General features: G+C 41.0%; 1 protein-coding gene across 2 annotated transcripts in view; it reads right to left on the bottom strand.

Moving 5' to 3' along the window:
* The window catches only part of DOCK3 (dedicator of cytokinesis 3), a 539,706-nt gene that overhangs the window by 142,550 nt on the left and 369,759 nt on the right, over positions 1-27,397 (bottom strand). For both annotated transcript variants that reach the window (XM_075939450.1, XM_075939449.1), the window contains exons 13-14: positions 15,306-15,394; positions 10,159-10,284 (exon numbers count right to left, since the gene is read on the bottom strand). In XM_075939450.1, coding sequence (XP_075795565.1) covers positions 10,159-10,284; positions 15,306-15,394 — 215 coding nt within the window. The remainder of the gene's footprint in view (positions 1-10,158; positions 10,285-15,305; positions 15,395-27,397) is intronic.

The raw sequence follows: 27,397 nt of genomic DNA, 5'->3' as shown, positions 1-27,397 counted from the left end.
TTCATTATGGGTGGCTGTCAAGTTTAAATTAAACATCTAATGGTATTTTTCAATAGCATAGCATTAGTGTCTCTGCTTATGTTATTGTCAGCAAAAGTGCTTCTAATTTTCAAAACTAGGTGTTAACTGTTACTGAGCATATAAAGTTTATAGCATTCACATAGACAGCTACTGCAATTTATTTCTCGGTGAAATGCCTTAAAAGCTTTTGAGTGTGAAAAATGCTACATAAAACCAAATTATATTATTCTGTATTTTAGAGGAAAAAAATATACCAAATGACTCCTTCCTCTCTCCATTGGAGCTTTTTTTCCTCTATTTATGAAGCCTCAGGTTCAGAAAACAAATCCTGAACAAGCTATAAACCCAGCTAGCTTTAGCAACTTCACTTACATGAAAATGAAATCCTCTATCTTCTAACTCAAAAATGCCATGAAAAGCAGCTATAACTATATATTGGGTTTGTAGAAGTACCAGAAATTGAAAAACGTATTGCAGATTATTTAGAAAATTGCTAATATTCATCCTTTGTTTTAACAGATTCAAATGGAAAATATCTTAAAAATATGAATGATTTTAGTTTAGTGACAACTTAATTAATAGTGGGCATCTATTAGAACAATGGTTCCGAACCTTGTTTATAAGGCTGATCAGCAAACCCATTCACAAAATTTTGGTGGACTGGTATAATTTTATTCACATATTTGCATCAGTATGCAAATAATGCATATGCAACTTGCAAATAAATGTTACTGGTCTGCCAAAAGCCCTGGCCTCCAGAGGCACCGTGAACAGCCTACTTCAGCTCTGGCAGCCGCCATGTGGCGGACAGCTGGTGCAGCTAAAGTTGTCTGTTCATGGCGGCTCTGGGGGCCGGGGCTGGGCAGGAGCGGCCCAAGGCCGGCTGTGGCAGCTGGCACCCCAGGCAGAACGCGCGATTGGCACCGCCGCCTGCACAGCCTTCAATGGCGTGATGTAATCATCGGGCACCCCAGGCACCTCATGATGTCATCATCGGGCGCCCTGGGTGCCCCGTTGAAGGTGGCACCCTAGGCGACCGCCGAGTCTGCCTATACAGTATTTACGGGCCTCCCCTGGGGCTGGGATATACCCCTGTGCCAGTCCTAACACCCAGAACCCCCACCCTTCCACTAACCCCAACCATCCCAGAGTTTCCTACACCCAATCCCTATCAATGCTAGCCTCCCATTCTCAGAATCCCCCAGTGTCAGCCCCAATCCCAAATGCCTCATTGACAGCTGCCTGCCTCTTTGACCCCCCAGCAGACACCCAGTGCCAGGCTCCTTTTTCTAGAGCCCCACTGCACCCAATCCCCCCAGACCGCCCCAGTGCCAGCCCCCAAGATTAGCTCCATCCTGTATATTAAAAACCTAACATATGTATCTGTCTTTGCCCACCAATTGAAATGGCCCTATTCTGTGAGGATACGTCTACACTTGCTTCCTAGTTCAAACTAGGCAAATGTAGCTGACCAAAACTGCTAATGAAGTGAGGATTTAAATATTCCACTTGCCAGCTGATTCAAACCAGGAAGAGCGCTCTGGGACGCGTCAGTTCGAATCAAACCCCTTGGTTCAAACTAACATTACTCCTCATTTTTTGAGGAGTAACGTTAGTTTGAACCAACAAGGGGTTTGATTCGAATTAACACGTCCCAGAGCGCGCTTCCTGGTTTGAATCAGCTGGCGAGCAGAATTGCGCGCGGGCGAGATTATGCTAGTGAAGTGCAGGATATTTAAATCCCCACTTCATTAGCAATTTTGGTTGGCTACATTTGCATCCCTAGTTCAAACTAGGGAGCAAGTGTAGACGTACCCTGAGTTATTAACTTGTCTGTATGCCATCTTAAATCAGTGGGGCTCAGCAATAGAAACTATTTTTGGTTTTCAGATCTCTGACTCTGAAACAAAAAACAAAGAAAATCAACCCAGACCACACACTATATGTAAAAATTAGGGTTCAGATACTCAGCTGGTATAAATGAGCACATATCAGTTGATTGCAATGGACTTACATCAGGTTAAATCAGTATTTCTCAAACTGGGAGTCATGAATCCTCAGGGGGTCGCAAGCTGTCAGATTACATGCCTAAATCTTGCTTCACTTCCAGTATTCGTAATAGTGTTAAATATTAAAAATGTGGTTTTAATTTATAAAAGGTTGCTCAGAGGCTTGCTATGTGAAAGGGGTCACCAATACAAAAATTTGAGAGCTGCTGATATAAATCAGCCTACAATCTGAGCCTAAGTTTCTAAGGGACTCAGTCTACCAAGTCAATAAACGTTCTTAAATGTAAGATATTAATTTTAAAGCAATAACAGTGTGAAAAGCATGTACCATGTGCATTATCTATACTGATTCAAGGCTTTTATAGTGCCGATGGCCTTGCCCTCCTGATTCATGAGAGTCAAACCAGAAACTTGCTTAATAGGCATTTCCTTCTTGGATACCTTTACTGCTGTTGTCCTGCAAAACCTCAGGTTTTGCAGTAGTTTTACAAGATATTAACTATAATGAGTTGAAAGAGCTCCCAACCAGTTTTTTATTTACACTGCCCTGTTATTCTGAGGTAACCAGTGTTATTTCAAAATAATGCGGCGTATACACAGCCATTCCGTTATTTCAAAATCATTTTGAAATAATGGATGGCTTATTCCAAAATCTGTAAACCTCTTTCTATGAGGAATAACACCTATTCTGAAATAGCTATTTCGAAATAAGGAGTGTTTAGACGCTCCACTGCTGCTATATTGAAATAGCCTCTTACCAGGGCCATTCTACGTTATTCATTCCCAGTGCCTCCTGGGGCTCTAAATGGAGATAGCACGTCTACATTAGGGAAGTCTGCCTCCAACTAACTTTGAGGCTTCCCTGCAGTGTAGACATGTTATTTTGAAATAAGCTTTCGGAATAACTATTCTGGAATAGCTTATTTCGAAATAAGTGTGCAGTGTAGACGTACCCTTAGGTAGCCTTAATTTGCCACCCTTACATTGAGTAGTACCTTCCTCTACTACTAGTCCAATTTAAATAAATAGGGCTGCTTAGTATGGTAATTTTCCTAATAGATAGGGATGACAGAATCAGGGCTATGGTTAACACTATCATGGCCCTGATTATGTATCTTTTGAACCTCACTAGATTATTGTTTTAACAAATTGCAATTAACTGTAATCCATATGATGAATAGGAACCCTTTAGCAAAAGCTTCTCTTATACCATATCATGCTGTATTTGATTTATAACTACTCTCCTGTTCTTCTAATCACCACTGAAAACTTGTTAAGGATCTACTGGGCCTGATTCTCATTTACACGAAGGACTCTTTTCACTGTTTTGGCAGTGAAAGAATCCCTAAAGTTGGTGTAAATATAACTTGTCATAATGTAAATGAGTGTCAGCTTCTATTCTTTCTTAAAAATATGCACGAGACTATATTAATGTTAACAGGAACAATATTAAAGTAGAAAGGGGACACACAATTTCTATCATTATGTATTCTCTGTATTACAGCATCATCACTGGGATTCATACATGATGATCACTCTGGCTTTTGGTGAAGAGAATGGTCAGGCTGTATTTCCCTGTGTCTCTGAGGGGAACTAGAGAAATCTGCTTTCTGATTACAGATTTTTGGACCTGTGGATCTAAGGAATTAATACCATGTTTTTATAAATAGATTTATAAAGCCAGCAGGATAGACCTACACAAATATTTGTATGTAGTGTTATGGTTTTGCTCCCATTTGTAGAAAGTTGACCTCTATCCCCTCTCCTTTTCTTTCATACTGACAAAATCATGCAAACTTTAGAGTGGGTAAGGTATACTAATGGATAGTCTAGCATATGCCGTGGCATAAACAAATTATTGTTTTCATTATCCCTCCTGTTCAGGTTAGATAAGTGACTTTTCCCGGGGTGGGCAAGAAACTGGATGTGGTTTGCAGGTTGCTGGCACTTTATTTGCTGGCATATCTGTAGGTAAGGCCACTTGAAACTCACGCTGGCCACGGATCGCCATTCCCCCCTTAGCCCTAATCCTGTGGTGAACCACCTCTGGCCTGCGGGCCGCTTATTGCTCAGCCCTGATCTTTTCTATCCTTGAATATCAATAAATGATTCCAGAAACTTCCTTTCAGCCAGTTCCATTATTTCTATTTTTACAAAGAGATTCTTTTAATATTTTACTTCAATTTTCATTGCTCCATCTTAACCCTTGTTTATTTTCTTTTTTCTGACTAATGAAAGTGATTGGTCTTTAATCTCTTGTTGCACTTATCTATACATTTATATAAAATGATGTCTTCCTTTTAGTCTTGTTAACCCTCTTCCTATGATTGTGTTCTAAGCAGCTGACAAACCCTGTTATTAATGTTTCTCTTGCCATAACTTAGTGAACATTCGAAGCACTGATGCCCAAAGCTTTCTAAGCTGCGATACTGATGCATCCTGTTACACCTTGTGATTCCTAGTCTGGAATACATTTGTGTGAAGAAAGACTGATAATGCACTGATAATGCCCACCTGTTACTACAGCTTCCCCATGATGTTACTATTATGGCTTGTTTCTTTTACCAATCCCCAACATTCCATGAAAAAAGCATGAAGTAAAAATGGGAAAAAAGCAGGCAGCAAGCAGACATTACACAGAAAAGCAGAAACTTACACCCAACTATCTTCATCTCTGTATCAGAAAGAGGAGGGAATGAAGGAAAAAAAGAGGAATCAGGACAATTAGAAAGGAGAGAGAGAGATAAGAGAAAGAGACATCATTCACAAGTAAAAGATGAAGCATGCACTTTTCACCACAGGATCAAAGTAAAAGACAGAATACTTATCAGCACATGGGGAAGGGAAGGGATGTCCATTGGGAAACTGACAAACGCCATGCCTATGCAATAGATTTCTGATAGCAAGTTCTGTATACAAATAAAGTTGCAATCCAAAAGGCAAGCAGCACATGCCTCATTGCTTTTATCTCTGGGGAAAGGTAAAATTATTGTCAGGATTAAATGGACATTCTTATATCCAACAGCAACTTAGAAAGAAACTTCTTAAGGCTGGTTTGACTGAATCTCTTCTGATTTACATGAACACAAAAGGGCTACATCTAGACTGGCCCCGTAAGACGGAATAGTCATGCAAAGCAGGTAAGTCAGAATAGGGAAATCCGCGGGGGATTTAAATATCCCCCGCGGGATTTAAATAAACATGTCCGCCGCTTTTTTTTCCAGCTTGGGGAAAAGCCGGAAAAAAGCATCTAGACTGGCGCGATCCTCCGGAATAAAGCCCTTTTCCGGAGGATCTCTTATTCCTACTTTTCCTACTGAAAGTAGGAATAAGAGATCCTCCGGAAAAGAGCTTTATTCCGGAGGATCGCGCCAGTCTAGACGCTTTTTTCCAGCTTTTCCCCAAGCCAGAAAAAAAGCGGCGGACATGTGTATTTAAATCCCGCAGGGGATATTTAAATCCCCCGCGGATTTCCCTATTCTGACTTACCTGCTTTGCATGACTATTCCGTCTTATGGGGCCAGTCTAGACGTAGCCAAGAGCATTTAGTTCACCAAGATGCTTTTCCCAGATGACAATACAATGAAAATCTCAGAACTTCTACATTTAAAACTGAAATACACATGGTTGTCCTAAGAGGCTTTAGAAATGTTCTGCACAACTATCAGGACATATGCAAAACTTGACTGGTTCCAGTACCTCTGCTCCCTAAGGACTGCTGGATTTCAGTCAAGGTTCTTGGTTGATGGGGGAGGAGAGGCTTACTAGAAGAAACTTCACACCAATGCCACCCAAAAAGCCAGGGAGGGTGAGAAGAAACTGGAAGAAAAGTTGTAACCTTAGAATTTTAATGTTTGGACATCTGGGGGCATAAGGAACTTGCTGACCCATTACAGAAAACAGAAGAGAAAAAGATGTTAAAAACTGTGGCCAAGGATATTCATTTGAAATGGGTTTGAATCAGTGTATATGAGCAACATTAGGTGACACAGCCGCTACGTGGTTATTAATACCCTTTTGATTATCCCCTTTTGAAAATATGCACTCAGTTGCAGAGTATGATTCTGATATAAACCTTTGGGCAAACTGCTAATTGTTCCAGAGTGAAGAAACCTTGTCTTTAATAAGACAGCAACAGCTCTGAAATAAAGCAAGAAGGAATCAGCCTGAAAGAGAGACAAGTGGACATGCTTGAGAGCTACCAAAAGCAGCCAAAAGGTTTTGAGTTGGTAAGAAGCAATTTCTTTTCTAAATCACCAATAATACAAATAAAGTTGTTGAAAATGAAGCCTTTTGAATTTGGCAGTGGTAACACTGGAACCAGAGATTATGCGATCTTTATTTTCATAGTTCTGTTAATTCAAGTCTGATTTATATTATCCCTGGTTTTCTAATATTGGACCTCGTCTAAACTGAGTCTACCAATTGTGCCAAACTGCATGAGATGGATAAATATCTGCTACAGAATGGATGAGGTCAAGCACATTTTCACTTGCAATAACATGTATTTCCAGAGGAGAAAGGGCGCTAATCAGCATCACTGTAATTCTCTTTTTTTTTTTTTTTTTTTTTTTTAAGTTTCCTGATTTTGTGGATGGGGAGTTGTCCAGGTAGTCAAATGTTTGCATTATGCATCATTTCATTTATGACTGCTTCTTTCTTTCTACCCCATGTACACTCTGGTCAGGAGCTTCTCTATACCTAACTCCTCATCTGTGCATGGACTCTTCAGAGAAAGGTACTGGTTGTCAGGGGGTGTCCAGTGTGATTTTTCCATTTCTTACATAACCGAGTCATATTTTTCAAGTGTGAGTGCCTAAAGTTAGATACCCAAATCCATATTTAGATGCCTAAACAAGAGACTGAATTTTCAGATATGCAAAACACCTACAGCCACTGGATCTCATGGAGTTCTGGTGTTCAGCACCTCTCAAAAGAAAGTTATTTACTGTAATAATTTTGGTCCTTCAAGATGACTGTCCATGAAAACCCACACTTTGGGGAGATGCACACCCCTAGTGCACAAGTGTGGATTTTCTAATACTCAGTGCAGTATGAGGTTTGGGTTGCACCCAACCTCTTTGCACTCACTAATAATTGCCCCAACTGCACCCTGTACCCTTCTTTTAATTCAGAAATCCTTAATAAGAGACTCCAAAGAAGTGGCAAGGGTGAATCCACATCCACTGTCACCTTAAAGAACCACTTACTCTGGTATGTGACTGTTTTTTCTCCTATAAGAACTGACAATAGGGATTCCCAATTTAGGGAGATTAATGAGCAGCAGGAGGTTTATCAGAGGAGCATCATCTGGTCAAGCTCTTCTGAACTGGGAACCAGATCTAGAGTCCAAGTTAAAGGAATACAGATGAATATGAAGCTGAAAGAACCAGCCTTGCATATCTCAATGATGGAAACACTGTGAAGGCATTCTGTAGAAGCAGCTTTACATTTTAGTTTTCCAGTGGCCGAACACCAGAAACGTCACAGCGATAGTGTATCCATAATCTTACTCATATGGACTGATTTTTTTTTAGATGGACTGGCTGCTAAACTTACCCCACAAGCCATAGTCTAGAACAGGGGTAGTCAATACTTTTTGCAGGAGGGCCACTCTAAGAATTTTGGTAAGTGGTCAAGGATCACACTTTTCTATTATATTAGTGAAGAGGATGCGGGGTTTGGGAGCAGGAGGGAGCTCCAAATAGGGGCTAGGTTGCAGGAAGGGGTTCCAGGTCTTGGAGGGAGATTGGATTCAGGTGGGGTTCTGACCTTGAACAGAAAGTTGGGGTGCAGAACAGGGTGCAAGGTGAACTCTCTGACCAGGATGTGCTTACCACAGGTAGCTCCAGGCTGCAACAGGGAACTCAGGCAGGCAGGCTGCCTGTATGCCATGGTGGCTTCATGATGCTCAAAGCTGCCGTACCACTGGAATATCTGTCTCTGTGCACTCTCGAAGGGGGGGGGGGCAGACACAGAGACATGCTTGCTAGCAGCAGTCAGCTGCTTGCAGGACTGGTGTGGCCGGAGCCACAGCAGGCAGACTGCCAGAACACCCCATGGGACATGTTTCTCTGGCCTCATCCAAAGGGTCATGGTGGCCCAGAGAAAAATGTTTGATGGTCCCGATCTGGCTGTGGACAGTGTTTTGCCCATCCCTGGTCTAGAAGATTTGTAGACTGGTTTGATCTTATTAGAGAGGAAATATCTTATGCTTAGACTGGGGGCGGCCCTTGCTCCCCTTCAATCCCTTTTGAAACAAACTGTCTAAAAGAGGAGAGGCATGGAGGAGGATGGGCAATCTCACTTTATGACAGCACTCAGAGCAGGGCTAGTGCCCTAGGAAGAGGAAAAACAATGAGGGAAGCACTGAGGATACTGAGCTATTCTTTGAACTTTCTATACCTTTACCGGACTGAAGGAACCAACAAGGGTAACTCCGGTTATCTGAAGAAGTGGGCTGTGCCCACGAAAGCTCATGATACCATCTACATGTTTTGTTAGTCTATAAAGTGCTACCAGACCATTTGTTGTTTTTTCAACAATGGGCAGTTCATCATACCCAAGAGTAAAGATCCATATGAGCAATTTATGAAGGAGAATCAGGCCAGTTTATGCAGGTGTCTAAATATGGATTTAAGAACTGAAATTTCAAAAGTGTGGCCCTAATATCAACTCATAGCAATTCACTGAATAGGAGTTGTAATTTTATTCTGATACACAATCTCTTGAATAGCAGACTGTAGTATGATGGGGTACTACCATGCCATTGGGTGTTGCTTGTAGAATATAGGTTTAGAATATAACCAAATAAGTGAAATTCTTTGACATGCTCTTAGGCCGAAAAAATTCTTTGGTAAATTCACTAAAAAAAATTCAGATTTATGCCAACTAATGCCATTTCTTTAGCAATATTCAGATTTATGTCACAAAAATATAGAAAAACACCATTTTAATTTGAAATGGTTTCTTTTTTAATTCCCAGGGTTATTATTAAAATATAGAATTTGGAGGTTAAGATCCCTATGTCCTCCTCCTCCTCCTCTCTCTCACACACACACCCAATGTAATTTTAAAGGTTAGCTTATATTATAAAATTCTGTTTCTCAAGTGTTTAATTTTTTCTCTAGTAGTTTGTTTTGTTGTAGAAAGTGTGAACCTGCTATACACATACCCATCTGAAAGCAAGAACTCCTGATACTTTCAAGAGTGTTAAAATATATACAGTTCTAAACATCTGATCACACCATTTACACTATATTGTCTTAAAAATACTTCCCATATAACCCCTGCTGCCCTTTTCACTATGGTTTCTGAAAGGATGGTTTTTTGAGACTGCATGAAAGATGTTAGTATGTCAGCACAGTTTTTTTACAGATATCCAACATTTCCTCTAAACACTGATCACAAAATTTCCTTATTTGGGTCTGATTGGTAACGAGAAGTAAGAGATTGGCATTTCAATTTGACAGGTAACTTTTTGGCCAATTTCGCATTACACTGAATGAGTCAGGCCATATGGCGCCAACTTTCATGCCTATTAATTATAGGATTGGCCATGTGTTAGTTTGGCCCCAAAGTCAGCTCTGTAGACTCAAGGCTGCTGTAATTTGTGCCCAGAAGACAATGGATCCAAGAGGCTGTTCTTGTAGCTAGGGATAGCTAGTATGCTACAGGGCTGTGGCCAAGACATCTGTTGGAGGGGCTGAGTATTCTGTAGAACCACGTGGGGAATTAGGCCAGTTTCACACATACTTTGCACTGTCAAACAATGATGAAGGGTTGTATTAAACCTGAGAATCTGCTCCACAATGTGGAAACTTTCCTGCTCCGCAGGCTTTTTATTACAGGGGAAAAAGGTTTGATAACTCTCTGTGATTCTGAAACACAGAGACCTTAACTGAAACTATATTGGGGATTTCTAATAAACAAACAACATAGTCACCTTTGAATACATATTATGTATGTTAATGTAATACATTTCAATTCGGTTCTGTACTGCTTCAATAAAAATACTTCAAAGTAGTAATAAGGTATGCTTTACTGCAATCTAGAATTCGTAATCTGGAAAAGTCCAGGACTATGAACAGTAGCATCTGAACTTTATGGTTAGAGGAGATATGCCTACCTGGCATTATGACATCAGGGAAACCAAGTTTTCTGGTAACAGACACCCCCCTGTTAAATATCATGGGGTTCTCCCTTCGAATCTGCTCCATGTCCCCACGAAGAAGCTGTAGAGAAATTATAAGTCCTGCAACAAAAAAGTTGTTTATTTTTCCAGATCCAAAAGTTGTAACTCAGTACACATCAAGCATATGAGGAAATAATGGTCTGTATTACACTATGTACAACGTGATATACACAGCATTTTTATCTGAATAATATGCATCTAAATCTGAAGTAATGCTGTAGAAAGTGAACTATTCTAAAGAACAAGGTATGACTGTAATGTAATGTTTGTCAGACAGGACTCACAGATTTGGCAGACTGCTCTGTTTATTTCAGCAAAGCTCTGCTAAAATGCATCCAGAAAATGTGAGCCCCATACAAGGTTCAAACCCCTTGATTTATACAGTCAAAAGGCCAAGTTAACAAGATCAAAGTATGTGGCAAAACTTCACATTATTAGTGTGGTTAAGTATCTTCATTTCAATATCAAGCACACAGCAATCTCCTGGCTATATCTCCCTGATTATCTGGAATTGCTTTCTGTCTAACACCTAATGTTCCTTTTCCTGTTAAACTCAGGCCCAAATTGGCTAGCACCTTGATCTGCATACCTACAATCAACATTAACATACTTTTCTTCTTAAAAAGACAAACAGAATTCCTTCAACTTATTCAATTATTACAGCACAATTCATCTTTTTCTTACAGTATAATTCTTTCTACTTTCACATGTTTTACCAGACTGAACCTGGAGTAAAAAATAATAAACATTGCAGGTAGTTTCCAGATTGATTGCAAAACACTTAGGAGCACTCTGTTTTTTCCTGACACACACTAGGCTAGAACTACTTATGAGTAATAAGATTAGCCTCAATAGAATCACAGAATACTAGAATTGGAAGAGACCTCGAGAGGTCATCAAGTCCAGTCCCTGCGCTCATGGGAGGACCAAGCACCATCTAATCATCCCTGGTAGATGTTTAACCTGCTCTTAAATATCTACAGTGATGGAGATTCCATAATCTCCCTAAGCAGTTTGTTCCAGTGCTTAGCCACCCTGACAGTTGGGAAGTTTTTCCTAATGTCCAACCTAAACCTCCCTTGCTGCAATCCAAGCCCACTGCTTCTTGTCCTATCATTAGACATCAAGAGGAATATTTTTTTCTCCCACCTCCTTGTAGGTACTTGAAAGCTGCTATCATGTCCCCTCTCAGTCGTCTCTTTTCTAAACAAAACAAACCCAATTATTTCAGTCTTCCCTCATAGTTCATGTTTTCTAGACCTTAATCATTTTTGTTGCTCTTCTCTGGACCCTCTCCAACTTCTACACATCATTCTTGAAATGTGGTACCCAGAAATGGACACAATACTTCAGTTGAGGCCTAATCGGCACAAAGTAGAGGGGAAGAATGACTTCTCATGTTTTACTTATAACAATCCTGTTAACACATCCCAAAATGATACTTGCTTTTTTTGCAACAGTGTAACACTGTTGATTCATATTTAGCTTGTGGTCACAATGACACCTAGTTCATTTTCTGCAGTACTCCTTCCTAGATTGTTGCTTCCCATTCTATGTGTGTGAAACTGATTGTTCCTGCCTAAGTGGCGTACTCTGCATTTGTACTTATTGAACTCCATCCTATTTATCTCAGGCCATTTCTTCAGATTGTCTAGGTTAGTTAAAATTATTACTCTATTTTCCAAAGCACTTGGAACCCTTCCCAGTTTGGTATCATCAGTAAACTTTATAAGTATACTCCCTCTATCATCATCTAAACTGTTGATGAAGATATTGAACAGAACTGGTCCCAAAACTGATCCCTGTGGAACTCCACGGCTACGTCTACACTGGCACTCTTTTCCAGAAATGCTTAAATTGGAACAGTTTTTCCGGAAAAGCGTCCGTGCAAATGTAGATCATTTTCGCAGAAAAGAAATCTGTGCTATCTACACTGGCCCTTTTCCGGAACAGTTTTCCAGAAAAGGACTTTTGCCCAAACGGGAGCAGCATAGTTTTTCCAGAAAAGCACTGATGATTTTACAGTAGATCATCAGTGCTTTTCCAGAAATTCAAGGGGCCAGTGTAGACAGCTGGCAAGTTATTTTGGAAAAGCAGCTGATTTTCTGGAATAAGTGGCCAGTGTAGACACAGTCCACTTGTTTTTCCCTTTCAGCTTGATTGTGAACATTGATAACTACTCTCTGAGAATGCAAAAGTGGCAAGGAGTCCTGTGGCACCTTATAGACTAACCAAAGTGTAGGAGTATAAGCTTTCGTGGGCAGAGACCCACTTCGTCAGACGCATGAAGAACCATCTCTGAGAATGGTTATCCTATTAGTTATGCACCCATCTTATAGCCCCAGCTAGGTTGTATTTCCCTAGTGTATTGATAAGGTCATGCAAGACTGTATCAAATACTTTACTAAAGTCTAAGTATACCACATCTGCTGATTCCTGTTATCCACAAGGCTTGTTATCGTATCAAAGAAAGCTATCATCAGGTTGGTTTGACATGATTTGTTCTTCACAAATCTATGCTGTCTGTTACTTATCACCTTATTATCACTGAGATGTTTGCAGATGGGTTCCTTAATTATTTGCTCCATTATCTTCTCTGGCACAGAAGGTAAACTGACTGGTCTGTAGCTTCCTGGGTTGTTCTTATTTCCCTTTTTATAGATGGGTGCTATATTTGCCCTTTTCCAATTTTCTGGAATTTCTCTGGTCTTTCATATCTTTTCAAAGGTGATGGCCTATAGCTCAGATAACTCCTCGAGTATTCTAGGATGCATTTCATCTGGCCCTGGTGACTTGAAGACATCTAGCTTTTCTAAGTAATTTTTAATTTGCTCTTTTCCTATTTTAAGTTCTGAACCTATCCCATTTTCACAAGCATTCACTATGTTAGGCATTCAGTCACCACCAACCTTCCTGGTGAAAACCAAAACTAAGAAGTCGTTAAACATTTATCTTAATTACCACACCAGTACAATGCTATAGGGTTTCCTTAAAGCATATTCACTATAACCTACCATCATATTACAATCTCAGAGCTCACTTACACACTTTGTTTCTTTAACCAACTGATGTGAAAATGTTTGTCTCTAAAGAAATTCCCTCCAATACTTTGGTCTGCCCCAGCAAAAGCAATGATCAATCTGAATGCAAGCTCAGGACAGCAGAAAAATATGAGTGAATTGGTAACTCGCTGCCCTCTTATTTGACCACTTGTACTCTCCATCAATTGAATAGTTGAAGAGTGAATAAATCTCAGCACAAGTGCTCTCATAAATCTTCCTCAAATTGCTTTTTATTTGTTATAGTGAGTCACAAAAAATAAATTAAACACTGTTAACATTGCAAAGCCACGCACTCTAAAGTTAGTGTCAGAATGCAGGTTGCCTTTGCACCCTTAATTCAGCATCTCTGGGAATAGGCATTATTAACTGAGTGATCATGTACTATTTTTATATGGCCCCGGCCTCAATGAGTGAATGGGTAGTTACTCAACATTTCTTTTTATTCTCCATATTCAGTGTGTAAACCCAGACTTTATTTAACACACACTCTCCAAACACTGTATGGAATACAAATTCCACATAGGCAACCTTAATTCTGGCATTTCCTAACCTTAGAGTGATTGACTTTGTAATCTTAATGCATTTTCAAACTAAGGGCTTTTTACGTAATTTCCTAATTAAAAACACAAAACCAGAAACACCTGAAAAAGCAAAAACTTCCATCTCATGGAACCATACTGATTCCCAACATGGATGATCAGGGTTCAGATCTTTAGATTCACAGCACACATCACCTGAGGTAATGGAATAAATGGCAACAGCAGTAGATGGTCATCTTTGGTGGACCAGTCACAAGAGGGGAACAAGACACACACTTTGCAAGTGGGATTCACAGTTATTTGCTGACGACAAAGGAATGTAGTGACTCAGGGTAGACTTCAATTTCAGGTTCTGTCTGGGAGTGTTCTCTAGTAGTTATACACCCTTCTGCTCCAGTGGCCCCTAGCCTATCTATCCATCACTGACTTCTACCCCCCATTCCCACTTAGATCTTGTCCACTCTTCCCTCTGGTTTCTCTATCTATGTCACTCCCAGATTCTTCTCCCCCCAACCTCTGTTCCTATTCAACCTACAACTACCACCTCTTCTCCCTTTTCCTGTCAACCTGCCACACCTCTTTTCTTCTACTGCTATTCCCTAACCTAAGGGTATGTCTACACTGCATTCCTCTTTCAAGAGAGGAATGCAAATGTAGACATCTGAAATTGCAAATGAAGCAGGGATTTAAATATCCCGCATTTCATTTGCATAATCGCGGACGCCCACTATTTCAAAATATCTTATTTCGAAATAAAAAACGTTGTTAAGATGCGGTTATTTCGAGAGAAAACCCTTCTTCCAAAATAACCTTTACTCCTCATAAAATGAGGTTTAAGGATTATTTCGGAAGAAGGGTTCTCTCTCGAAATAACTGCGTCTTAACAGATTTTTTTATTTCGAAATAAGGTATTTCGAAATAGCGTCTGTCCGCGATTATGCAAATTAAGTGAAGGATATTTAAATCCCTGCTTCATTTGCAGTTTCAGATGTCAACATGTGCATTCCTCTCTTGAAAGAGGAATGCAGTGTTGACATACCCTCACTTATTTCCGGCGTCCTCTCTCAGTTCATAGAGCAGTCCTGGTTGGCTGCTCTTTCCCTGAAAACACTGGATTCACAGTGCATAAAATGGATATAATGCAGTGTATTCAATTTTGTAGGCAGGGTTGTAAGAGGGGTTTTTTTTTTTTAACCTGTAAACTGAAGACATTTTACGTAAAGATGATTAAAAAAACAAACATGGAACCCCTGAATGCCATTTGCAGAGAGTAAATTTTGGGAATTATAATGCAGTATACATTTTTACCTGAGAAAGTACTAACACCAGTATAAATAAACATCTAGAAGAACATTTGATGATTTGCAATGGACTAGGTGTGACAGTATAACTTGCCTACAAAAAATTCTCAGTAATCAAAATACAATTAAGGGTTACTCTAGCAAAAAAATAAAATAAAATAAAATAAAATAAAATTTACCATAGTTTGAGCTGGGTGCCGAGTACTTGGTGCTGGACTTGCGTATAATGTTTTCATGGATCTGATACCATTCATTTTCATTGTTGCACCTAAAATAAAAAGGATACTAGTTAAAGTTACTTGCTCTTTTTTTAGCCAAATAATAAAAACAGAGTAAGGTTTTACTGTATATGTTCTGTTTTGAGGGAGAAAATCAACAAAACCCGCTTTTTAACAGATAGCAGAAAGACATTGGGCCAGAAGGAAAACCAATCTTGTCTCATTTTCTACTATTAATCTCTTTTTCTTGGACACTTTTGACCTTATGGTGACTTCTATAATTTTGTGAAGAGTTCACTTTGCACATAATGATACAGTGGTGGAAGGTTTGTACATACAGGTAAAACCTTTCTAGTCTGACACTCTCTGGTCTGTCAACATTCATGCTCCAGAATAATTTTAGTTACCCACATGTTCACTTACCATGAGCGTGGCCAAGTTTCCCATGGTCCCATAAAGTTTGTTTACAGTGGTCACTCCTGGCTCTCAGTGTTCTGTGCTGTTATTTAGCTCTAATTTACCCCAAATGTCTTCTAAGAGCCCAGTAAGCAGTAGCAGTGTTAAGCATGGTTTTTATGCTTTATCTACTTATTTCCTTGTGCCAATACAGTAAAATCATGTAACAACACTAAGTTTGTTATAAAGAGAACTGATCAGCCTTGGCTAGGCATAGGCTTATGTAGGGTGTATCAGTACAGACATACATTACTAAGCAGCATTACAATCATTGTTCCATTTATTCACCTTGGTGAAATAAAAATGAAAAGAGAACCACTCACTACAACATTGACCTCCCATAGGTTTGGCAAATTCCCTGGTTTGGCACCCGTCAGGTTTTAAAATTTTCAATTAACTTTTGAAAAACAAAGATCAATTTAATCCTAAAATTAATTGCTGCAGTTTATTACCCTTTCACATTTGGCAAGAAATCAAGACACATGACAGGTAAAACTGGGTAACTGAAAGGTGAAATGACAAAGACACTCTTGAGTATTTCAGTTATTTGCAAAAAGTCTTACATTTGTTTACCTGTGTTGAACAGAATATCTAGAAATATAAGACAAACCCAAAAATGTATAGGGATAACAAACATAAAAATCTACAGAGAGATTTCTTTTGCTGAGTTTCCTTCAATTATTTGTTCACCTTCAGCCAAAGGGATCTAGGGATCATAATGGATCATAAGCTCAATATGAGTCAATAGCGTGACACAGTTACAAAAAAAGTAAACATCATTCTGGGACACATTAACAGGAGTGTTGTATGACACGAGAAATAATTCTTCCATTCTTCTCTGTGGTGATTAGGCCTCAAGTGGAGCAACGTGGCTAGTTCTGGGCACCAAATTTCAAGAAATATGTGGAGAAATTGGAGAGGGTCCAGAGAAAAGCAACAAAAAAATTAAAGGTCTAGAAACATGACGGGCTCGTCTACACTGGCCCCTTTTCCGAAAGGGGCATGTTAATTTCACAGGTCATAATAGGGAAATCCGCGGGGGATTTAAATATCCCCCGCGGCATTTAAATAAAAATGTCCGCCGCTTTTTTCCGGCTTTTAGAAAAGCCGGAAAAGAGCGTCTACACTGGCCCCGATCCTCCGGAAAAAGCGCCCTTTTCCGGAGGATCTTTGAAGTAGGAATAATAACATTTTTATTTAAATGCCGCGGGGGATATTTAAATCCCCCGCGGATTTCCCTATTACGACCTGTGAAATTAACATGCCCCTTTCGGAAAAGGGGCCAGTGTAGACGTAGCCGACCTGTGGGGGAAGACTGAAAGAACTGGATTTGTTTAGTCTGGAAAAGACTGAGAGGGGAAATAATAAATAATAGCTTTCAAGGACGGGTTGAACCTCTTTGGTCCGGTAACATCTGAAGTCTGGCAGACCACGAATGTTGCTAGACCAGACAGCACCAGTCACAGAGACTGAGAGTAGCTGGGAGTGGAGCCAGACTGGTGGCTGGTAGTCTGCAATGCCAGTGGCCTGGGGGCAAAGAGCCCTAGAAATGACTGTCATCCTGTGTGGAGCTGGGTTGCTGGGGGTTGGAAGCCCTGTGAGAGGCTGCTGTGCCATGCGGGGCTGGGAGCCCTGAGAATAGCTGAGACCCCACACATAGCAGGGCAGCCAGAAGCAGAGTCCCACACCAGGCTGGGAACAGCACAGCCAGGAAGGTGGGCTGGGGGAGGTCAAGCCCCTGGATTCTCCCTGGATAGTGGCTAAGAGGGGAGCTCCAGGAGAACCCGGAGGCCTGACTTCCCCTGATCCTAAAAATTCCCTTGCTCAGGACCACTCAGGTCCCACGGGTATCTAAAAGGGTGTTAAAGGAGGAGGGAGAAATATTATTCTCCTTAACCTCTGAGGTAGGACAAGAAACAATGGGCTTCAAATGCCGCAAGGGAGGTTTAGGTTGGACACTAGGAAAAACTTCCTACCTGTCAGGGTGGTTAAACACTGGAATAAATTGCCTAAGGGGGGTTGTGGAATCTCCATCACTGGAGATAATTAAGAGCAGGTTAGACAGACACCTATCAGAGATGATCTAGATGGTGCTTGGTTCTGCCGTGAGGGCAGGGGACTGGACTCAATGACCTCTTGAGGTCCCTTTCTGTTCTAGGATTCTATAATTCTATGCATAATTTTAATGAGGTTCTGCAAATACTTTTACAGTACTGTATATATAAAGTTAATATAGCAATATATGTCAAGAGTTTCCAGGATAGCAATTACGATATGTTTACTCATCTGCATAAGTTGTCATTATTTTTTGATTGATAAAAAAGTCAACTGTTGCTGTCAGTCCAGATGATAATTTGTTTTATGAACGTTATTTAGCAATATTTATCTATGGCATCCGAGTGGACTGATCTTTAATAGTACAAACCATCCAGATACATTTCTTCGCTAGTGTTAGCAAAAATATTGCATATGAGCAAGTTCTGAAATATTTTCTATCAGATTTATCTTGGCCATAGTACTAGCTGCTTCAGATTTTATTCCAGAATGACTATATAATAATGTGCATCTACAGCATGGGTAAAAGATGATGCTTCCTGGTCTCATTTTTACAGATTTTTGATTTTCCACTTTTTGCAGTTAGCTTTTCTCTGTTCTGTCCACTTCTGACCTCTTCTTCAACTTTGTTCTCTCAATTAACAACTTAAAAATGAATATTAATAATGAGCCATTAGAAAGGCAACTCCTGCAAGGAGGTTTACAGGATCTGTCAAAAAAAGGCTCTTTCTTGACAGATCCCCCTCTAGACTGCCACTTTTTGCCGACAAAGTGCTGAGTCGGCAAACCACGATGGCCATTTTTATGCAGATTAGGCACGGGATATTTAAATCCCTGCCTCATTTGCAATGTCGACCTGCCTAATCTGCATCTAGACATAACCTTCATGACCAGAGGTTTGTCTTTTTAAAAACTGTAAACATCACACCTACCTATGAGCTACATACACAAAACAAGGATAGCGTTCCTATAACTTAAAAACAAATGTTTATTATATATCTAAACTTTCATTAAATAATAATGCATGTTCATTGGTACTTGGCACCTTTTTTCTTCCTCCAAATTCTTTTGCAAATTTTCCCATGCAGGACAACTCACTATGGGTTTATGCTCTAGGCCATTTTGCAAATTTGTATAGAAAGTAGAGAAATCCTTTTAGTCTTCCCTATTAAAATCAATTCTACTCCTTTGGTTGCATTGCTTCAGAGCATTACTTTGTATATGAGTGTTTGTTTACATTGCATCAGCCCTTTCTGATATTTTAGCCAGTATTTTTTCTTAGATTTTTGTGTATCAGGTTGTACATTTTATTAACTGAGATTACTGCAACTTTCTTCTACTCAGTCTTACAGCTGCTGAAAACTGATCCAAGGCAACTTGGTGAGTCAGTGAATCTCAGTCCTTTGCTCTACCTACTACAACTTTCTTCTACTCAGTCTTACAGCTGCTGAAAACTGATCCAAGGCAACTTGGTGAGTCAATGAATCTCAGTCCTTTGCTCTACCACTTGTACACAATTAATGTGTAGGACAAGCAACCACAATAGCCAACATAAAATACCCTTGGTAAAAGCATATGTTCTCCACTCTTTCTGCAGAATCTAGGGAGAACAGGGCATTGTCGAAAGTGAATACCATCAATTTGCTGAAGTCCCATCAGTAACTGAGTAGTGAGAGGCTCTGACAGATTTTACAGTGCCTTAAAGGCTTGATGTTTGTAACTTCTTGACTTGGCAGATCAGTCAATACCTTGGAGTATTTCACCAGTGTAAAAATACTAATACTAGACTTACTGCTTTGTCAGGCTACCTTGTAGCTTTCTAGACCCACAAGACTGCAAGCGCAATTGCTATAATGTAACATGACCACAGGGCAGAAAGAACCCCTAAAGCCTCTAATCTCCATGTTTTACAGCAGCTATACAGCTTTAATGAATAATATGGATCTCTTCTATAAAGACAGTTTAGCAAAGCAGACAAGTTTACACTTGGATGAAAAGCAGTTTATGGGTGTAGTGATTTCAGTGATGGATGATTCTAATCTTCACAATAAGAGTAGATTTACTAATTTTTCCCAGATCTTACTACTAAAACAGTTTATGATGACTTGGGAGCATGCGGCGTAGGGGCTGCTGAAACCCTGAACAGTATGGGCACATCTACACAGTAGAGCTAAAGCCGAAATAAGCTATGCAACTTGAGCTACCATCAATTACCTAGCTTAAGCAGAAATAGTTTACATTAGCTTTTGGCACTGTCTACACAACAGGAAGTCTGAGGAAGAGCACTCTTCCTCTGATTTCCCTTACTTCTCATAAAATGAGGGTTACAGGACTCAGATAAGACATCCTCCAGCTTGACATTATTTTGACATTATGTTGAAATGACTGCTTGTAGTGTAGAGGCGGATTGTGTTATTTCAGAATAACGTCAATTTTTCCTAAATAACACTGCGGTGTAGATGTACTCTGTGTGTTTCACTATTCCTTTCATTTTGCTGCTGACCTCTTTACTTCTAGTAATTAAGTCACCCAACAAATGGTACATGAAAACAATCTAACGGGACTAATGTGAAGCAGTCACATAAAAAATTTAATGGTAAAATATCCAAGTTAATGCAGATAATTAATAACGTGCTGAAAACATACATTTTTAAATTTCTAATTCAAATTTTTCTCTTCAAGCAGAAATTTTGTCCTAGAATTATGACAATCTACATTCATGGATAAGTTTTTAGTGCACAAAAATGTGGAATGAAATCCAATGTCTGAACTGACATGTGGGATGACATCTTAGGAAAATGTATGAAAGCATGTCAAGGATGTGTTCTGATGTGCTCAGTGTCAATACATCTGCCTCCTCTAACCACTGGAAAGATGATAATAGCTCAGAGTTATAGGGTGAACATGAAAAAATATGGATTTATAAAAATGTAAATATTATTAAGCATATGTTCCTTACTTTAAAAAGTGAAATAACTCTTTAATTATTTTAATAGCAGTATTAGGGACTGATCAAACTTACCCTGTGAAGAATTTATAACAGACACAAAGAAGAAATTAGTTATTGCATGAGAATTACTGTCTATACTGGACTTAAGAGGGATAGAAACTGGCTTTCAGCCAGTTTTCACTTCTTTAAGATATATAAGAAAGGCTTAAAATGTTTTAAACAAAATGCAACATCCCAAACAACAAACAATATGGGTACGTCTACACTAGATCATTAGTTCGAGCTAGGTAGGGTAATTAGGGCAAGCGGAGTTGCAAATGAAGACCGGGATATTTAAATCCTGGGCTTCATTTGCAACTCCACTTGCTCTAATTACCCTACCTAGCTTGAACTAACGAGCTAGTGTAGATGTACCCTAAGTTGTTTATATTGGAAACTCAAGTCTTATGTGACCTTGAATCATAGAAAAGTAGAGTTGTAAGGGACCTTACAGACTAGTCCTGGATAACTACACCAGAAAGTGTTTGCTGGCAAAACTGCTAGTAGAGATGCAGCTGATACCATTACCCTGAACAAAAGCTATGCTGGCTGTCATGGCTGCAGAGTGAACCATAGCTTCAATCCCTTTTTGCCCTGAGGTGTCACCTCCCTCAAGGATGGACCCATGCAGTTCAACCAACCTAGGAGAGGATCCTTGGATGACAGCTTCTCTGTTTACCAACCATGTTAACATGACAGGCTCAGCTGCATTTGTCATCTGAAAGCTCATTTTTTCCAGGAGTCTGTGACAGTAGCTGATTAAAGTGACTCAAACAGCTTCTTCAAAAACAAAGCGTTATTTATTCACTCAAACAGATATAGCACAAAGAGCAAAGGTTAAAAATAAAGGTTTATATACATACGCCCTTCCCCTTAAATAAACCTTAACCCTTCCTTGGCATTTTCAGTAAGTTCCATTCAGCCCAGTTACCTCCAGCTCAAGGCGAAAGCAGTAGGCTGTGTTGTTGCAGCACACTCTCTATGTCCCTTCAGGTTAGGGAGACCAGGCTGCTGACTTTCAGCCTGATCACCTGGTTGAAAAGGGATCCTCGTGTCTCTGGTCAACACTGGTGACTTGGTGGTTGATTGTCCAACTGGTGATGCTGCTCCATGCCAGTCTCTGCACTGCATGGCTCCTTGGAGCAGCTACAGGGCTTCACATGCTGCTTCTGCCCCAGTGCCATCCCTGCAGCTCTCATTGGCTGGGAACCATGTGAGGGTGGTGACTGCAGGAAGGGCAGCACACAGAGCCATCTGGCCACACCTCATGGCTTAGGAACCAGAGGAGAGAAATACTGCTGTTTCTGGGAGCTGCTTGAGGGACCCTGCACTCAGAGCCTGCACTCCAACCCATTCCCTCAGCCCTGATCCCCCTCCCACCCTCGGAACCCTCCATGCCATCCCGGAGCACACTCCTGCAGTCCAAATCCTTTATCCCCAGCCCTACAGCCTGCACTCCCAGCTGGAGATCATACCCCTCAACTCCCTGCCCAGCCCTGATCCCCCTCCCACCCTCCAAACCCCTCAGTCACAGCCCGGAGCAGCCTCCTATACCCCAAACCTTTCATCTCCAGCCCCAGCCCAGAGTTTATAACCTCAACCAGAACCCTCAACCCCATCTCTGCCCCAGCCCAGAGCCCTAGACCACACTCTGAACACCTCAACCCCAGTCCAAAGCCCCCTTATAAGTCCCAAATCCGTAACCCTAGGCCACATATCAGATGTAACAATATGGTTTTTCTGTAGGCATGTTGGGAGGCCTGTGGTAGGTCTGAATCAAAGCTGCTTTCTACAGCCAGACTGAAGAGCAGCAGCTCTTAGCTGTATGGCCTGGAGTCACATACTCACAGTCCATCTACATTGTATTCAAAAAGTGTCTCATCCACCTGTGAGAAGGGGACTTTGTCCTGATAGCTCCCCCCTGTCACCAGATAAAGAAATAGATCTCAAGATGGGTAAAGGAACTTAAGTAATACCATTCTGTCTGGCAAGAAACTGCTTATCAATAGAGAATGGTGTGGAATCCTCATTCTATGATCATTGTCATTACACTTTCCTATTGTTTGAGTGTGTGATCTCTGTCTGGTTTGTAACTGTTTCTGTCTGCTGTATAATTAATTTTGCTAGGTGTAAATCAATTAAGGTGGTGGGGTATGATTGGTTAGGTAATTTTGTTATGATTGGTTAGTAAAATTATACTAAAATAATTGGTTAAAGGTATAGCTAAGCAGGACTCAGATTTCATTATATAAACTACGGTCCAAGAAGGAGACCAGAAAGAAGATCGGAAGTAACAGAAGCAGACAAAGAAGAAAAGGCTGGAAGAAGACCAGGAACACCAAAAGAAGGGGGAAAACATGGAAAAGAAGAAGAACTCACCTCCGAGTCACAGCCTAAGACCAGAGAGACTGATATTGCCTGGCCAACAGGAGAAGTCTGCCTGCACCCGGATTGGTGAGCATGACACTGTGTGCTTAGAATGTGTATTCTGCTTGTTTGGGAATTGTCAATAAATAGAGGATAAGGATATTACTGTGTGAGGCTCTTTCAGTGGCTAAAGATCCTGCAAAACCAACAGGAAGATGCGCCCTGAGCCCTAGGAATTGGGTAAGGGTGGGTGTGTAAATTAACAGGGTTGCACACACCTTGAGCCCTAGGAACTGGGTAAAGGTGTGTTTCCCTACAGTGTGGAAGGGATAGAGAAATTTGTGTGGGTAACACAGACTGCACCCCCAGCTGGAGCCCTTACCCCTGGTACCCCAAAATCCCTTGCCCCAGCCCAGAGCCTCCTCCCACACCCTGAACCTCTAATTTCTGCCCCACTCCAGAATCCATACCGCCAGCCTAGAAGTATTAGAGCTCACACCTCATCCCACATTCCAAGCCCCTGCCTCAGCCAAGAGCCTCCTCCTATACTTTAAAAGCTTTGACTCCAATCCCCAGTCTCTCACCTCCTCCCACACCTCAGCTCCCTGAGCCAGCCTGATGCAAATCAGTGACTGAGGATGGGGAAAGTGAGCAAGAGGGGGGGAAAGAGTGGGGGTGCAATCTCATGGATGGGGCTTCAGAAGATGGGCAGGGAAAGTGTGTTCAGTTTTGTGCGAGTAGAAAATTGGTAACCCTTCTCTAGGTACATATACGCTGCACACTTCTCTCAGCACTAGGTAGAGTATGTATATGCATGTTCCTCCTAGTATGAGTATAAATAGCAGCGTAGATGGTGAGGCATAACACAGGTGAATAAAGACATGCCTGAAGAGTTATGTGAGTACCCTATATACTCCCTGCTTGACCAAATCTTGCCCCCCTATTTTCATGGCTATTTTTAGCCATGTAGTGTCCTGCTGCCTCCCCACTGCTGCAGCCCCTACCATCTGCAGGAAAAGACTTCCCAGCTAGGAATAGCTCTGGCATGGGGAAGCAGCAGGGAACGGCTTAGGCAGTACTCCAGCTCTCACTGCCACTGGGCTCAACCTCCCTGAGCATTTCCTACCACAATGAAAGTAGCAGTTCAGCAGAAAAGGACCTGGGGATTACAGTGGATGAGATGTTGGATATGAGTCAACAGTGTGCCCTGGTAGCCAAGAAGGCTAATGGCATATTAGGGTGCATTAGGAAGAGCATTGCCAGCAGATCTAGAGAAGTGATTACTCCCCTTTATTCGGCACTGGTGAGGCCACATCTGGAGCATTGCATCCAGTTCTAGGCCCTCCACTATAGAAAGAATATGGACGCACTGGAGAGGGTCCTGCGGAGGGCAACCAAAATGATTAGGGGGCTGGAGTACATGATCTACGAGGAGAAGCTGAGGGATTTGGGCTTATTTAGTCTGTAGAAGGAAAAAGTGAGAGGGGATTTGATAGCAGCCTTCAATTTCCTGAAGGGAGGTCCCAAAGAGGCTGGGAGGGAATCTCCATCCCTAGAGGTTTTTAAGTTCCAGCTTGACAAAGCCCTGGCTGGGTTGATTTAGTTGGGGTTGGTCCTGCTTTGGGCAGGGGGTGGACTTGATGAACTCTTGAGGTCTCTTCCAGCCTTAGGATTCTATGATTCTATTAAAGGCTCTAGAAGCACAAGCAGCTGAAGATTTCCTTGTTGTCTCCCCTCACCAGGCCATTTCACCAAACTGCTTTTCACTGTGGCACATTACCACAAATCTCACATGCTGCAGTCAGTAGCATAAAGTGTAGGTGAAGGCTCATTTTTCCCTTTCTTTTTTTAGGCCTGGGGTCCTTTAATGATTTAGTATCCCCTTTGATATTAGGCTCAGGCCTGGGAATTATAAACCTGGCTAGCAGTATGCATAGCAAGGACCCAGAGGGCCCTGGTGCAAAAACAAAGAGGTCACCTTTCTGGTTCCAAAATCTAAAATTTTGCTTATCTTTATCATCTTGGAAAATCACAACTTATCCATCATATCCATAAACATGCAGCCTGAACGTTGTGTCATAAGATAAAGCACCCATACACAAAACCCAACTACCAGTTTACTAGTACATTTTAGCTAACTCAAAAACTGCACAACAGCATTGATGAGGCTTCACACATTAACAATAAACACACATTGTATCAACACTTAAACTGATGCATGTCATGACCAAACTATACATGTAGGTTAGTCGACAAGCACAAAGATGTGAGTCATCACAGTGTCAATTCTGCCTCAAATTGGTTCAATTCAACTGGACCTGAGTTACAATGAGAAATCGAGCCCCAAATCTTCGTATCTGAACCCCCAATTTTGTCCAAGGCAAAACTTGCAATTTGAGCACATAAACTCATAGACTTTAAGGTCAGAAGGGACCATTATGATCATCTAGTCTGACCCCCTGCACAGTGCAGGCCACAGAATCTCACCCACCCCTCCCAGAATAATCTTCTCACCTATATCTCAGATATTGAAGCCTTCAAATACTTTGAAGACCCCAAGATGCAGAGAATCCTCTAGCTGTGATCTGTACCCCATGCTACAGAGGAAGGCGAAAAACCTCCAGGGCCTCTGCCAGTCTACCCTGGAGGAAAATTCCTTCCTGACCCCAAATATGGCGATCAGCTAAACCCTGAGCATGTGGGCAAGACTCATCAGCCAGACACCCAGAAAGTTCTCTATAGTAACTCCTATCATCCCTCCATTGACCTATTCCCACTGATAATGAATGGTCAATTAGTTACCAAGATCATGTTATCTCATCAAACCATCCCCTTCATAAACCCATCTAGTTTAATCTTGAAACCAGATAGATCTTTTGCCCCCACTACTTCCCTTGGAAGGCCGTTCCAGAACTTCACTCCTCTAATGGTTAGAAACCTTCGTCTAATCTCAAGTCTAAACTTCCTACTAGCCAGCTTGTATCCATTTGTTCTTGTGTCCACATTGGTATTAAGCTTAAATAATTCCTCTCCCTGCCTGGTATTTATCCCTCTAATATATTTAAAAAGTGCAATCATGTCCCCCTTCAGCCTTCTTTTGGTTAAGGTAAACAAGCCAAGCTCCTTGAGTCTCCTTTCATAAGACAGGTTTTCCATTCCTCAGATCATCCTAGTGGCCCTTCTTTGTACCTGTTCCAGTTTGAATTCATCCTTCTTAAACATGGGAGACCAGAACTGCACACAGTATTCCAAATGGGGTCTCACCAATGCCTTGTATAATGGCACTAACACTTCCTTATCCCTACTGGAAATACCTTGCCTAATACATCCCAAGATCGTATTAGCCTTTTTCACGGCCATGTCACAATGGCGGCTCATAGTCATTCTATAATCAACCAGGACTCCGAGGTCCTCCTCCTCCTCCGTTACTTCCAACTGATGTGTCCCCAGCTTATAACTAAAATTCTTGTTATTAATCCGTAAATGCATAACCTTACACTTCTCACTATTAAATTTCATCCTATTGCTATCACTCCAATTTACAAGATCATCCAGATCTTCCTGTATGATATCCCGATCCTTTTCTGAATTGGCAATACCTCCCAACTTTGTGTCATCTGCAAATTTTATTAGGACACTTCCACTTTTGGTGCCAAGATCAGCAATAAAAAGATTAAATAAAATTGGCCCCAAAACTGATCCCTGAGGAACTCCGCTAGTAACCTTCCTCCAACCCGACAGTTCACCTTTCAATATGACCCGCTGTAGTCTCCCCTTTAACCATTTGCTTATCCACCTCTCAACTTTCATATTAATCCCTATCTTTTCCAATTTAACCAATAATTCCCCATGTGGTACTGTATCAAATGCCTTACTAAAGTCGAGGTAGATTAGATCCACTGAATTCCTTTATCTAAAAAATCTGTTACTTTCTCAAAAAAGGAGATCAGGTTGGTTTGGCACGATCTACCTTTTGTAAAACCATGTACAGCATTTGCATTCACCAATCGCATGTGGATGGACACCAAATGAAAAAGATGGCTACTTACCTTCTCATAAGGAAATGTGTTGTTCATTCCATTCCAATCAGGTGTGCACGCGTTGCCTGCATGAGCTTTGGAAAATTTTTCCCCAGCAGTTCCTATCAGTGTAGCTGTGGAGCTCCCTGGAATGGCACCCTAATGGT

Source organism: Pelodiscus sinensis, chromosome 11 (genome assembly GCF_049634645.1).
Source record: "Pelodiscus sinensis isolate JC-2024 chromosome 11, ASM4963464v1, whole genome shotgun sequence".
Lineage (NCBI taxonomy): Eukaryota > Metazoa > Chordata > Testudines > Trionychidae > Pelodiscus > Pelodiscus sinensis.
The sequence above is the reverse complement of the archived record's forward strand: the minus strand, read 5'-3'. Positions and strand labels throughout refer to the sequence as shown.